At 49.3% G+C, this 13156-nt stretch overlaps 1 protein-coding gene across 1 annotated transcript; it reads left to right on the plus strand.

The window, feature by feature from the left end:
- The first annotated feature begins 6023 nt into the window (after window positions 1-6023).
- Window positions 6024-7924, plus strand: LOC120647524 (heavy metal-associated isoprenylated plant protein 30-like). Its single transcript, XM_039924344.1, has 2 exons — window positions 6024-6586; window positions 7231-7924. Exons 1-2 carry the CDS (start codon window positions 6395-6397, stop codon window positions 7621-7623), a joined length of 585 nt encoding a protein of 194 aa, XP_039780278.1. The 5' UTR covers window positions 6024-6394; the 3' UTR covers window positions 7624-7924.
- The last annotated feature ends 5232 nt before the right edge of the window (window positions 7925-13156 follow it).

Genomic DNA, 13156 nt, shown 5'->3' on the forward strand with positions numbered 1-13156 from the left:
CGCTGCGCTGCCTCCTCTTTCATTGACCCCGCACATTGCCCATCAGTATTACCATAGCAGGGGGAGCAGAAAACTGAAGCCACTGCTGGCTGCTGCTGCATGCGTTGCAGCCAACTGGTGGGAGGAAAGAGGATGCATGCTTAAGAACGTACCGGGATCGAGCTGGCCTGGCACAGTACGTGCTGGCTTACTGCCGAGCTGGAGATCACCAGCTGTAGCTGTGGCTGCCGCGCCTGCCTCCGTTAAGAAAGACCACACTGGGCCGGCCGGCCGGCCTCGCGTCCTGTTCATTTGTTCCTGCAGATGACATAACTCCGCCACTGTGCAGACATCATTCACATTGGCTAGCTGCATGCCATCCTCTCCCCGTAATCACCGTGAGCTTTAATTTCCAGGTGGTCCATCGTATTCTATCTTTCTTGTATGGCGAGATCGATCGAGCACCCTGTCCCCTCCTTATCTCCTCCTGTCCATTGCTCACATGAATCAGTGGGCACTGTTCTTGCCTTGCTGCTGCAAATTGGACAGGTAATTTGTTGTTCAAATATAATATAATTCAGGGATCATAAGAACTCCTACGTACGTGATGGATGACTCTCCAAATCTGGATTCAGAGCCTCAGATCAGCCAGGTAAGGATGGCACAAACAGCTAGCTGCAGGCTAATCCCTTCCTTCCTCAAGTGGATGGCTAGAAATGACTTGATCTTCAAAGGCATTGCAGCGTCTATTAACTCGGTCAGGTCGAGATTCAGATCTGAATTTGCTCTGATTGTTTTTAGAGCAAAACATTCTTCTCAACTTGCTATGACCTCGTGGATAGAAGCCCTGTTCTAATCTTCTTCATTTTCTTTGTTACCTTTTTTGTTTCCTGAACCCTTTGCTTGCCCCGTACACTGGTTGTAGGCCTTGTATACTTGTTTCTTTTTTAAAAAAATTATATTATATACAGTAGGGGCTTTGCCCCTCCTGTTTCATCATCATCAAAAAAAAAATCCCTTCCTTACTAGTCGGCCGGCCGGTGAGCAGTGTGCTGCTGCAGCCTTCACAACCTTCTGAACAACAAAACTCCAAATGAATAATCGTTGCCGTGACCAACCCAAGTATCTGGCCTTGGCGTCTCTCATCTCATGCATGGCGCGAACATGTGACTGACGGACGCTACTGGCCGTCGTTATCCTTCTTCTATCTCGCCTGATCTGCAATCTGTACTGCACACTGCGGAGGCATGCATGTGATGTGACCCACCGACGATTTATCCCATTGAAGGAAGCCGGAGGAGCAACGGCCCTGATGATGCAGTGAGCAGTATGGCCCCGGGACTATATAGCTAGGCGATCGAGATCGAGCGCGCGCGCATCTGGGGGCCGGGCTGGGGTTCCATCAGTTACGTTGAGACGCTCGCTCACTCCAACAAGCCATCCATGATCGATGTCCACCACCGTACCAAAGTGGACTGGATCGAACTGGCCGGATCGGAGAGCAGCAGAAACATAAGGCGCTGTTTAGTTCCCACCCCGTAAACGCAAAAAAGCCGTAAACGCAAAAAAGTGAAAATGAATTTTGCTAATTTGAAGTATTAAATGAAGTCTATTTACAAAACTTTTTTGCATGGTTGGGCTGTAAATCGCGAGACGAATCTAATGAGCCTACTTAATCCATGATTTGCAACAGTGATGCTACAGTAACAATCCGCTAATTATTAGTTAATCATGGATTAATTAGCATCATTAGATTCGTCTCGCGATTTAAAACACATTTGTGCAAAAAGTTTTATAAATAAATTTCATTTAGTACTTCAAATTGGCAAGATTCCCACACAAAAAAAAATTTGCGTTTACATGTAAAAGAAACTAAACAGAGCCTAAGTGCCATACCACATCGATCCTACCCTACCTCTCTTATGTCTCTATCAGATCGGGACGGCGCTGTGCCCTCCATGAAAAACCTGCAGATGACCACTGGGGGCCGGCCGGCCGGGAGATTGATGGCGCCTCCATCACATGCATGGGTCCATTTATATTAAGCACTGTTAAGTTTGGCCTACCCAGGTCCCAGATACGCGCCACTCTGCAGCAGTCTGGACTGGACTGGCTTGCATTATATTGCATGCATGATGCAGGGGCCTGTCTGTCAATCTAGACCCATGAATGCAATGGGCCAGAGACATTCAATCTGTTTGCTTGGGCCTTTGGGCTCACAGTCTGTGACATGGCAGGATCGTCGTCGTCTTCCTCCTCCTCCCCACCCCACATCACTCACCGATCTCTCTGCACAAATTCCTCGACCAGCAAATCCGCTTCCTCCTTGGCAACCAAGGAATCGCACCCACGGACTGACAACGGAATAAAGACAAAGCACGCGGGCTGCGTGCGTGTAGGTTCTTGCCCACATATTCTCGCCCGCCGCGCCCAGTGCGCCGGGAATCTCACGGCCGGGCCGGCATCCTGTAAATTCGAAGCTATCCGTCCGAATCACATGTCCGTCCCTGCGTTACCGCCCTGTCCGTCTCTCCATCCATCCGTTGAGAGAGCTTGGCGGCCATGGCGTGCTCGCCTGCATTGCCGAGATGATCCGGTTCAGAGGCGGAGCGGCGGCTTCTGGATAAGGAATGGATTCCATTCTCCCCTAGCTACTACCAAGCTAGCTTGGGGCAGGGAGACATCTTGCAGAATGCATGGATCATGGATCTTATTGCAATGCAAGCTGCGCTGCAAGTGTTGCGTGCGTTACTAGTGGAAGATTATTTAGTCACTTAATCGTCGATCTGTCGCTTTCCATTTTGTTGCCACATATTCGAGCAACTAGGAGAATGGGGTGCGGTGAGCTGTTCGTCTGCATCTTTTTTATCTGGTTATTAGTATTACATCCAATCAACTCTTCATGCAAGTGGTTACCTAGTCTGCAGGATTTTCGCAACGTCTCAAGATAAGAATAAGCATTATTAATATTATTGTCATTATTATCTCGCACATATTCCCAGCATTATCCGCACCGTATCCCATCTTGCGCCCTAAAACTACTAGTAACAAGCAGAATACCAGTTGGGGACACGAGCAGGTGGCAACTGAAAGTCTTCTGAAACATCACTGGTCTTCAACGTGTCTCAAACGAAAGGCTGAAGCTTACCGTGGTCTTCTGAATCGGAATACCGAATACGAATACCTCAACAAAATATCAGAATGAAAATCTGACAACCACTAGATATTTTAAAGGACAGAGGCTGCGACACTTCCTCTTGTTTCACCCCTACTTTTATTTGCAACTGCAAGCTGCAGCTGTTTCGTGAGAGCAACTTCAGCAGCAAGCATGTAGCAGGGGGTATTTCTTGCTTTTCGATGTTCCCAGTCATTCTCTCTCAGCTTTTGGGATACAAGTCGACTTTATTCCTAGAGTTTACAGCTCCCTCCTCCAGAGTTCCAGTGGTTCTGAGTGCTGACTCCTGACACTCAGCCAAGTACTTGTGTTCCTTCAAAAGCACCAGCTTTTCCTCTTAAATCTGACTTTGCGTTCAGATCTGATTCCTGCAACTCCCGGCATTGGTATTTCAGAGAGTGGTTTGGTTACTTTCCTTCAGAGATCTTGGTATTTCAGAGAGTGGTTTGGTTACTTTCCTTCAGAGATCTTGGTAGAATTACTTACTCGGAAAGTAAAGCATTTTCATTCTTTCAGCAAGCTCACTTATCGTACAAAGGACCAAGCAGAGAATATTAGGAAAAGGATGGGCAAAAAATCTTTACCAGGAAAGTAGTAACTTTATCCCTATCCCCGAGCTAAAAAAATATAGCAAGATTACTCTTTACTACGGAAGGAATACTTGCTTCTTCTTCTTTCAGGTTCATTTTGGATTCAACAAGTTGTCAATTTATCATCCTTAATAAGTACCCACCTTCACCATTACCTCACAATGCAGGTTCAAGCAAATCCAGTTCCATCATTGTACCAGCAATATAGTAACATAGTTTGGTTTGTAAATGACTAGCACCAAACTAAAACTTATTCTCTCTTTTTCTTTACGTAAAGCTGGAGCTTAAACAAGGTCCTCTACAAGCACACAATCACCGGACCAGCTGCAAAGGCTGTATGTTATCCAGCCCTTTCCGCAGCTTTCCTAATCAGAGAACCATTCGTACATCCATAAACAATCCAGCTCTCATCATTTCAAGTTAAATCCATGGGTCATGGGACACAACCTATCTCTCATTACCGACCGATTCGTATGCTCTGCCTCAAAGGGACGTTTTAAATGAGTGGTGCACAATGATTATGGTGGGCAATATGCAATTGGACATCAATGGCTAGTACTCAAAGTTGACAGAAGCATAATTCTTGCACTGACAAATTAAAGATAGCCGAAAAAGTGCGGCTCTGTGGCTGAGTTATCTGAATAAATTTTAGTAGTACTGTCTAACTGAAGAAACATGAAATGGGAGCCATGAGACAGGCTCCCTGATTAAGTCTTGTCAGGCCGAGACAGACAGAAGGGCAGTGGTCAAAAGAGCGCCTTTTGATTTAAGTTTCCTAATTAGTGGGCGTAATGAGGACAAGTCTCTAGCCGAAAGAATCGGCAGCCACTGTTCTTTAACAGTCTGACCATTGTTGGTCGCCTGAAACAGTGATTCAAAGTATATACTACTGAGAGTGGATTATGGCTTGATCAGAGAAAGTCTAATTTTCGCGGCCGCATTAATTCTCGGCGCCGCATGCATGTCAACTTGACAACTTGTCAGTACGCTCATTGTGATTACGTGTAGCGCATTTCCTGGTCTCAGCACTAGCTCACCCTGTGTAGGCAAGCAAAATGATTTAGCAGAGTACTGCACTAATCTACACCCCGAGGTATGAAGTGTGATCCATGTTTGCTGATTGGGCCACTATGATCTTGGTCTAACCTACCAGCGTCCTGGCAACCCTATGATGCAACAAAAGACTATCTAGATAGCTAGATACCCTTCTGCGAGGCATTATTGTCGAACAAATGCTGTTCTAGGTTCGAAGAGCTGGAATAAGCACAAGTGCGAAATTCAGAAACCGACAGACAATATCGAATTACATGCACGCAGACGCAGTGTCAGGTCAGCACAGGGAGAACATTGCAACTGTAGTGCAACTGTAGTGCACGCTCTGCGAGGCATTACAGGGAGAGCAAGATGAGGATAATTCCTCTGACAGGTGTGGACTGTGGACTAGGTTAGGAGAACATTGCAACTGTAGTGCACGCTGTGCGTAGAAAAGCCTGGACAGAATAAGCACAAGGCATAAGCTTTGGAACTCGTTCCAGCTCGGCGCAGAGGGAGGGAGAGGGAGAGGGAGATTTTTTCCCCAGAATATCTCTGAAATTTTTGCTGCTTTTCCCCCCAACCTGACATATATTCCTCCTTGAGACACTTTTCCTGTCTTGTGCCACGAGCAATCTGTTTCCTCTCCGACGAAATCAGTCACTGAATACTTGGATAACTGCACTGAAATATTCCCAGGGCAGTGTCACTGAGAGATCAGAAGTTCAAATTGAGCGTCAATTCGAAAGATAGAAGAATACAAGAATCCGGGTCACTCACTCATGCTCGATTCTGACTATTGCCGAACGTTTGAATTGCAAAAGCATGAAGAAATGGGGTCGCTGGCTCACTGCTGGGCTGGCATTCATGTCTGTCGTCATGATGCACACAAAAAGAGCTCGACATGAGCATCATTGTGCAGCTAGCTCATCTCATCTGCCTGCAACAGAACATCGCTGGTGATCTCTCTTCATATCTTAACTTGCAGCATTTCAAATTGTTAACAGCGTGAGAATTCTTGATTATTATATTTAAACCAGTGGTATAGTAGCACTGATCCACAGCTGGGGTGGTAGAACATGTGTACCGGACTGGCCAGCAGCAGCTGCCCCCCCCCCCCCACCCCCCCTCGGCTCGCGGTCTCTCACCGGCGCGAGGGCCCCCCTTGCTCCCAGTCTCCCAGAATTCAAGCATCAATACGAGGGCGAAAAAGGCAAGCGCACGGAGTACCCCTCTCTCTCTCTGCTCCGCTACAAGATACCATTCCGCCCACGCCCATAAACTACTGCACGGCACCGGGTGGTAGAGGCCGCGGCAGCGCCGGCGAGCGAATAAAAGCAGCAGCAGAGGCCAGAGGCGAGAGGCACTCGCCGCACTCCCTCCCTCTCCCCCTCCAGCGTCGTCCAACCCCAGCGAGCAAGCAAAGCCCAGGCATTTCCCCTTGCCTTGCCGCCGCAGTAGCTAGACATCTCGGTCGGGCCACCCAACACCCAAAGCTCTTAGCAAACCTCCCTGGCCAAGGCTCCGGTGCGGTGAACCAGCAGAGAGGGTAGCCGGCCGTCATCTTGGCGTGTATAAGTCGCTGCCTGCGGCCTCCGGTGAGCTGAGGTAGCCGGGCATGTCGGTCTCCTCCGCGCTGTCGTCGTTCCTGCTGTGCTGCTTCTACCCGTCCGGCGGCCACCGCGGCGGCGCCTACTACTACAGCAGCCACCCGACGAGCGCCAACACCCTGTACGGTGGTGGTTACCAGGAGGGCCCCTTGGCCGGGCGCAGGATGATGGGCCGCCGGAGCAGGCCGCTGTCGCTGCAGGTGCGTGCTTCCTTCCTTGCTCTGTTCTTTCCGTCAGTCAGGGCCTGCACTGCATGTGAAACAAATGGCAGCAGGCCGGGTGTACGCAAGTACGGCAACTTTGGCCATGCTGCGATTGCGACGTGACATGTTCAGACTTATTCTCTGCCCGCCACGCCACAAATATTTTGAGGAGTACTACTGTGCATGTTTGTGCAGTCACGGTAGGAGGAGCACAGTGACGGCGAGGCAGCAATCCTTTAGTTTAGGCGTGCCGCGGGCATGCGGACGCTCCTGTTGAGAGCAGCAGCGACCTCGTGCATGCGTCCTAGAAAGAAGGCCAGAAAGGGTGAGGAAAAAGGATGCTCGCAGTGGCATACTCTACCTAGGATAAGAAAAGTAAAGCCTTTTTCCTCGGCTGCTGCAGGCGCCGTTGTTGGAACCAGTAAACTAGTATTAGCCTAGAACAAAAATGTTTACCTCGGCGTGCTGTTAAAATAATTCCGTTCCAGTAAATAATTAAAATACTAGTACTGTAGTAGTATTACAGTAGTATGTTTTAATTTTTCCTTGTCTCGATCCATCGAGTCGAGAAGAAGAAGATGATGAACTGATCGATGAGGAACAACTGATAATAAGCTCGATCACTGCATGCATGCATGCAGACGGTGGAGCTCAAGGTCCGGATGTGCTGCTCCGGGTGCGAGCGCGTGGTGAAGCACGCGCTGACGCGGCTTCGCGGCGTGGACTCGGTGGAGGTGGAGGTGGAGATGGAGAAGGTGACGGTGACGGGGTACGTGGACCGGCACCGGGTGCTCAAGGAGGTTCGCCGCGCGGGGAAGAAGGCCGAGTTCTGGCCCAACCCGGACCTGCCGCTCCACTTCACCTCCGCCAAGAACTACTTCCACGACGAGGAGTCCTACCGCCGCACCTACAACTACTACCGCCACGGCTACAACGGCGACAAGCACGGCCACCTCCCGGAGCCCCACCGCGGCGCCGACCCCGTCAGCAACATGTTCAACGACGACGACGTCAACGCATGCTCCGTCATGTAGCATGGCGTGGCATGGTGTTCCGATCCTCTCGATCCATCGCCAAGGATTGATCGTGCCGTGCGTGACGAGCTAGCTGCTGGGAGCTAGCTAGACCGGCCATCATTGTGTCTTCTCGCTCGCTCTAGTGTTGTTGGGCGCCTCTCTAGTAGCTAGCAAGCAAGCAGGTCCAGTCGCAAGCAGAGTGTTTGTATGTGTGTGTTCGTCGTCAGCTCGCGCGTGCATGTAACAAATTAAATGGATGATGGAGACGGACGTCGCAAGTTGCAATATGGAATGAGTAGCGGTTCCCCTTTCCGGGTTACACGACACGATCGAACGAATGGAAACCGATGATGGCGGCGCGGCCACGCTCTGTGTCTCTTCCTTCCACTCCATACCCCGAGAGCCATGCGTGCTCTGCTGCTCCCCGATTCTTCAGACAAGCTACAGCGAAAGGCGCTCCTGCTTCCTGAGACGTCGCAGTAGCTAGGTTTGGTCGTCGGCCATCGTGGCTACCGCTGCTACGCCGGTTAAATATTCAGGCCTGCAATGCAAAGGCTCAATGTAAGTTGGTTGGTGGCTAGTGTGCGAAAAGCCTTGGAACTAGGAAGGCTAAGGGTTCTTGGAATCTGTGATAAACTGCACCAACTGCGCCATAGTGCAGCCGCCAGCAACAGTAGGCTACAATACTCTAATGCACAACATGAGTCAGGTTTCTCGATTGATAGGTCAGTCATACCAACATGGTGAATCCCACGACAATTCTTGTTTGATTATTGCGTTCAATTTCACTTCAAAAAATATTATTGCGTTCAAACAATCAAACCTTTCATGTCAATTTAAATCCAAATCCTAAGCTCCAACTACTCTAACCAAGAATTTCTTATATGACCCACAATTCAAAATTGCTCTCACAACACAAAACAAGTCAAACCCGCCAAAAAATTCGATTCCATATTTCCATCTCATCAGGCCAAAAGGTGGACAATCCAGACAGCACAGCACAGTTAGAGGAAGAGCGAGGACATACCCTCTACAGGGGTCCGACTGATCGAGAAAAGAGGTTGATGACGGAGGTGTCAGAAACTTTGGCGAGGGAAGAGGCTATGGAGAAACAACGATCCCGAGTGGAGTGGCTTCGGGATGGTGACAGGAATACGGGCTTTTTCCAAGCGAGAGCGAAAGCAAGGGCTCGCACGAACCGTATTTGTTCTCTGACTAAGCCCGACGGATCGTCGACTTCAGAGCAGGAGACTATGGAAGGATGGGCTGCTGAGTTTTACCAATCATTATTCACAGCCCAGGAGCGACTCCAGCCTCATCTTATATGCCAATATGTGCCAAGGAAAGTGACGGACCAAATGGTCGACTTACTGGAGCGGCCTTTCTCAGAGGATGAGGTACAAACGGCCTTGTTCCAAATGAAGCCATGCAAGTCTCCCGGGGCTGACGGCTTCACGGCTGGTTTTTTCCAGAAGCATTGGTCTCTGCTGAAGCATTCTGTCTTGAGGCAGTCCTGGGCTACCTTAATGGTGGTGTGATGCCTGAGGAGATAAATAAAATTGTTCTGGTTCTTATACCAAAGGTGGCACATCCACAAACACTTACTCAGTTCAGGTCGATTTCTCTGTGTAATGTGTTATATAAGATCTGCTCGAAGGCTTTGGCAAACAGACTTCGGCTCGTGATTGATGAGATAATTTCAGAGGAACAAAGTGCCTTTGTACCGGGTAGGCTCATTACAGATAATGTGCTAATTGCCTACGAATGCATTCATTATCTGAGGAACAAAAAAGGTAAATCAGGTGCCTGTGCAGTTAAACTGGACATGGCTAAAGCGTACGACCGGGTTGAGTGGAGATATCTACACGCCATCATGGTGGTGCTGGGCTTTCCACATGGATGATGCAACCTGGTGATGAAGTGTGTGTCTTCTGTGTCCTTCTCGGTAAGGGTAAATGGAGTCCTGTCTCCAACATTCAGACCAACGAGGGGGATTCGCCAAGGAGACCCTATCTCCCCCTACCTGTTTCTGTTGTGTTCGGAGGGCCTGACTTCTCTACTAAAGGCGAGAGGACCGCAGTACATCTCACGTGGAATCCGGGTGTAAGGATCACCGGGGTGTCCGACCCTAGAGGGGGAGGGGGTGAATAGGGTCGCTAATCGCTTTTTAACCTAGAGCTCAAACTACTTGCATAAGATAAACCTAACACGTCCTATACATGCTAGTTATAACTAAGGTTTATCTATGCAACTCTCTACTTACCCCTAAAAACTTGCAACCTATAGCCAATCCTAATCAAACTAACTAGGAAACTAAAGGCACACAACAAAGAGTAAGTGCGGAAACGTAATATGGTAAGTAAAGAGGTAAGTGCAAGAGGGATGCAAACTCCCGAGTAGACACGGTCATGTAACGTGGTTCGGCATAAACGCCTACGTCCACGGGACACCGAGGCTCTTCCGATCACCGTCTTGCACTACGCCACCAATGGCGATGCCGGCAAGCAAAGGCAAGTGCCCACAAGACACCGAGCCTCGTGCACCGCCACCGTCTCTCTCGGTCACCCGGCCGAAATCCACTACGGAGCTTCTCCACCAAGGAAGGGGCCTCCTCTTCCCCCGCACAAAGTGTCGTTGCCACTCCACACCAAGACGGAGGGTCACACGACGGATCACAAGTTGCTTGCCGCAGCAAGGCTTCTCTCAAGGGAGCTCTCGCAAGAACTAATCCCTATTACAAGCACTAAGCACTCTCACAAGTGTGCTTAAGCCTATATGATGTATAATGAAGCTCTAAGGTGGTTGGAGATGTTCTTCAAGTGTAGTAGAATGTTCAGCAACTCCAGCACACTTCAAATGGACGGGGTGAGGCGTATATATAGGCCACCAAGTCTTGTAGCCGTTGCTCCAACGGTCAGCTGTAAATCTGCGTATCACCGGAAGAACCGATGCCTCTGGCAGGGGTAGCGTCGGTTCTTCCGGTCACTCATAAACCGAAGTAGCCGTTGGACTCCTGACGGCTGACGCAGTGACCACCGGTTGAACCGATGCTTTGCACCGATGCTTCACCGGTTCAACCGGTGCTGAAGGAATCTTCACCTGGACGCTGACGTCATTACACCGGTGGTATGCACCGATGCACCGTCGGTTGAACCGGTGCTGAAGAAACTTCTTCTGGGCACTTGACATCGTCTCTGGTACAAAGGACTGGCAATGCACCGATGCCCTTTCTTGGACCGTCGGTTCAACCGATGCCTAAAGGCTGACTTGGCTTCGATTCCATCCTGCACCAAACATCATGGCGTCGGTTCTTCCGAATACCACCGAATGCTCCGATGCCCATGGCGTCGGATCTTCCGGTGCTCCTGATCCGAAGAGCTTTTAGGGCGCTGCCCTGAGACCCGCGAGGGGCGGCTCCCCCTCGACCCCCGTCCGCTAACCGGGTAGCGGAACCCCCGTAGGGGCGGCCCTTTGGGTCTTGCTACGCCTATTTTCTCTCTCTTTGTCATCACTTGAACCTAAAAGCCTGAGAATGATAATCTTAACAATCATATTAGTCCAAGTGTTGTGTTGTCATTCGATCACCAAAATCACTCGAAATGGCATAAATGGTGCCATGTTCGTTACACCGGGTCAGTCTACACTCACCGTGGATCTCACACCTCCTTTTTGCTGATGACTGTTTGGTTTTTACTCAAGCAACTAAACGGGGTGCTGAAAGAATTGCAGAGACCCTTGATCTCTATAACCGTGGCTCGGGGCAACTAGTAAACAAGGATAAATCAGTTATCTTTTTCAATGATAATTGTGATGTTTCGCAGAAAAATGAAGTCCGTGAATCTTTACAAATTGCCACAGAAGCACTGGGAGAGAAATATTTGGGGCTACCAACAGCTGTCGGTCGAGCTGTTGATGGTACTTTTAACTATGTTTTGGATCGGATAAGAAGTTTCGTATCTGGCTGGGGGGGAGAATTTCTTGAGCTGTGCAGGCAGGGAGGTTTTGATCAAAGCAAATGCCCAATCAGTGCCTACTTACCCCATGAGTTGTTTCAAGTTGCCTACCAATGTTTGTCAAAAGATGAGAACTTACATTTCAAACTATTGGTGGGGGAGTTCAGTAGACAATCATAAGATTCATTGGCAGAAATGGTCTAAGTTATCATGTCCAAAGGCTGATGGAGGAATGGGATTTCGGGATTTAACTCTTTTCAACAAGGCTATGCTCGGTAAACAAGGATGGAGACTCATGACTCGTCCTGATTCGCTCTGTGCAAGGGTAATAAAAGGAAAGTACTACCCGAATGGTGAGTTTTTGACAGCAACAAGGAAGAGGAAATGCTCGGAAACATGGAAAGCGATTTTATTTGGGAGAGAAGCTCTGAAATTAGGCATGATCAAGCGGATTGGACCGGGGGACACAGTTAATATCTGGACAGATAACTGGATTGTAGGGTTGGATTCTTTCAAACCTACAATTAGGTTGGAGTCGGTCTCTGTTGAACGTGTGCAAGACCTGTTCAGACCGGGTACTAGGGAGTGGGATGAGCAGCTGGTCCGCTCCTCCTTCATTTATAGAGATGCGCTGGAGATACTAAAGATCAAGTCGGGGCCAGGATGCTTGAGGACGTGGATGCTTGGGCTTTTGAAAGAACAGGTGTTTATTCTGTTCGTTCCTGCTACCGAGCACTGAAAAAGGAACAGGAAACAACAGAATCATATGCAACCGGCAGCACCGGTTCCTGCTACCGAGCACTGAAAAAGGAACAGGAAACAACAGAATCATATGCAACCGGCAGCGCCGGCTCATCAGATGATGCGCGGTGGTGGAAGAAGCTGTGGGGTTTGAAAATCCCGCCAAAAGTTAGGGTGTTTTGGTGGAGGGCAGTACATGGCTATCTTCCTACCAAGGGTGAACTAAAAAGGAGACATGTTGCCAGCGAAGATCATTGCGAAACATGTGGAGAACCGGGTGAGACTCTGTACCATATTGCATTGCAATGTTCTTATGCGGTGCAATTCTGGAAAGCTATGAAGGAAATTACTGGATGTAAGTTACCTCCACTTCATCCAGCGACATGGACTAGGGACCTGTTGGCATATGATATATGTGTGCAAAAGGATGCTGCTCTCATCATTTGTGGAGTTTGGTCTCTCTGGACAGGACGGAATGCGTGGCGTCATGTGAGAACACGTTGGAGTCCGGGTGCGGCAGTAAGACATGTGGCTTCCATGGTGGAGGACCTCCTGTGCCTTGAAGTTCTGGCAGTTAAACCGACAAGGGTGCCGGGCCGCTGGGCCAAACCGCAGGAGAATTGGATCAAGGTGAACACTGATTCGGCCTTCCATGTATCTTCCGCGACCGGGGTAGGTGGGCGTTGTGATCATAGACTCGGATGGTCGTCTTCTTTCAGCAGCAGCTCGTTTATACTCGCATATCCCTGACACTCTGACTGGGGAAGCATTGGCAGCACGAGATGGCTTGCAGCTAGCTGGAGAGCAAGGACATGCAAATGTTATCCTGGAGGTAGATAACTTGGTGTTGTTAAATC

This window comes from Panicum virgatum, chromosome 9K (genome assembly GCF_016808335.1).
Source record: "Panicum virgatum strain AP13 chromosome 9K, P.virgatum_v5, whole genome shotgun sequence".
In the NCBI taxonomy this organism is placed as follows: Eukaryota; Viridiplantae; Streptophyta; class Magnoliopsida; order Poales; family Poaceae; genus Panicum; species Panicum virgatum.

What these genes read in the sequence shown, in the direction of transcription:
- LOC120647524 (XM_039924344.1), top strand. Translation starts at nt 6,395, where the DNA reads ATGTCGGTCTCCTCCGCGCTGTCGTCGTTCCTGCTGTGCTGCTTCTAC. An exon ending in GCAGGCCGCTGTCGCTGCAG is followed by an intron (nt 6,587 to 7,230) that starts GTGCGTGCTTCC and finishes GCATGCATGCAG; the next exon opens with ACGGTGGAGCTCAAGGTCCG.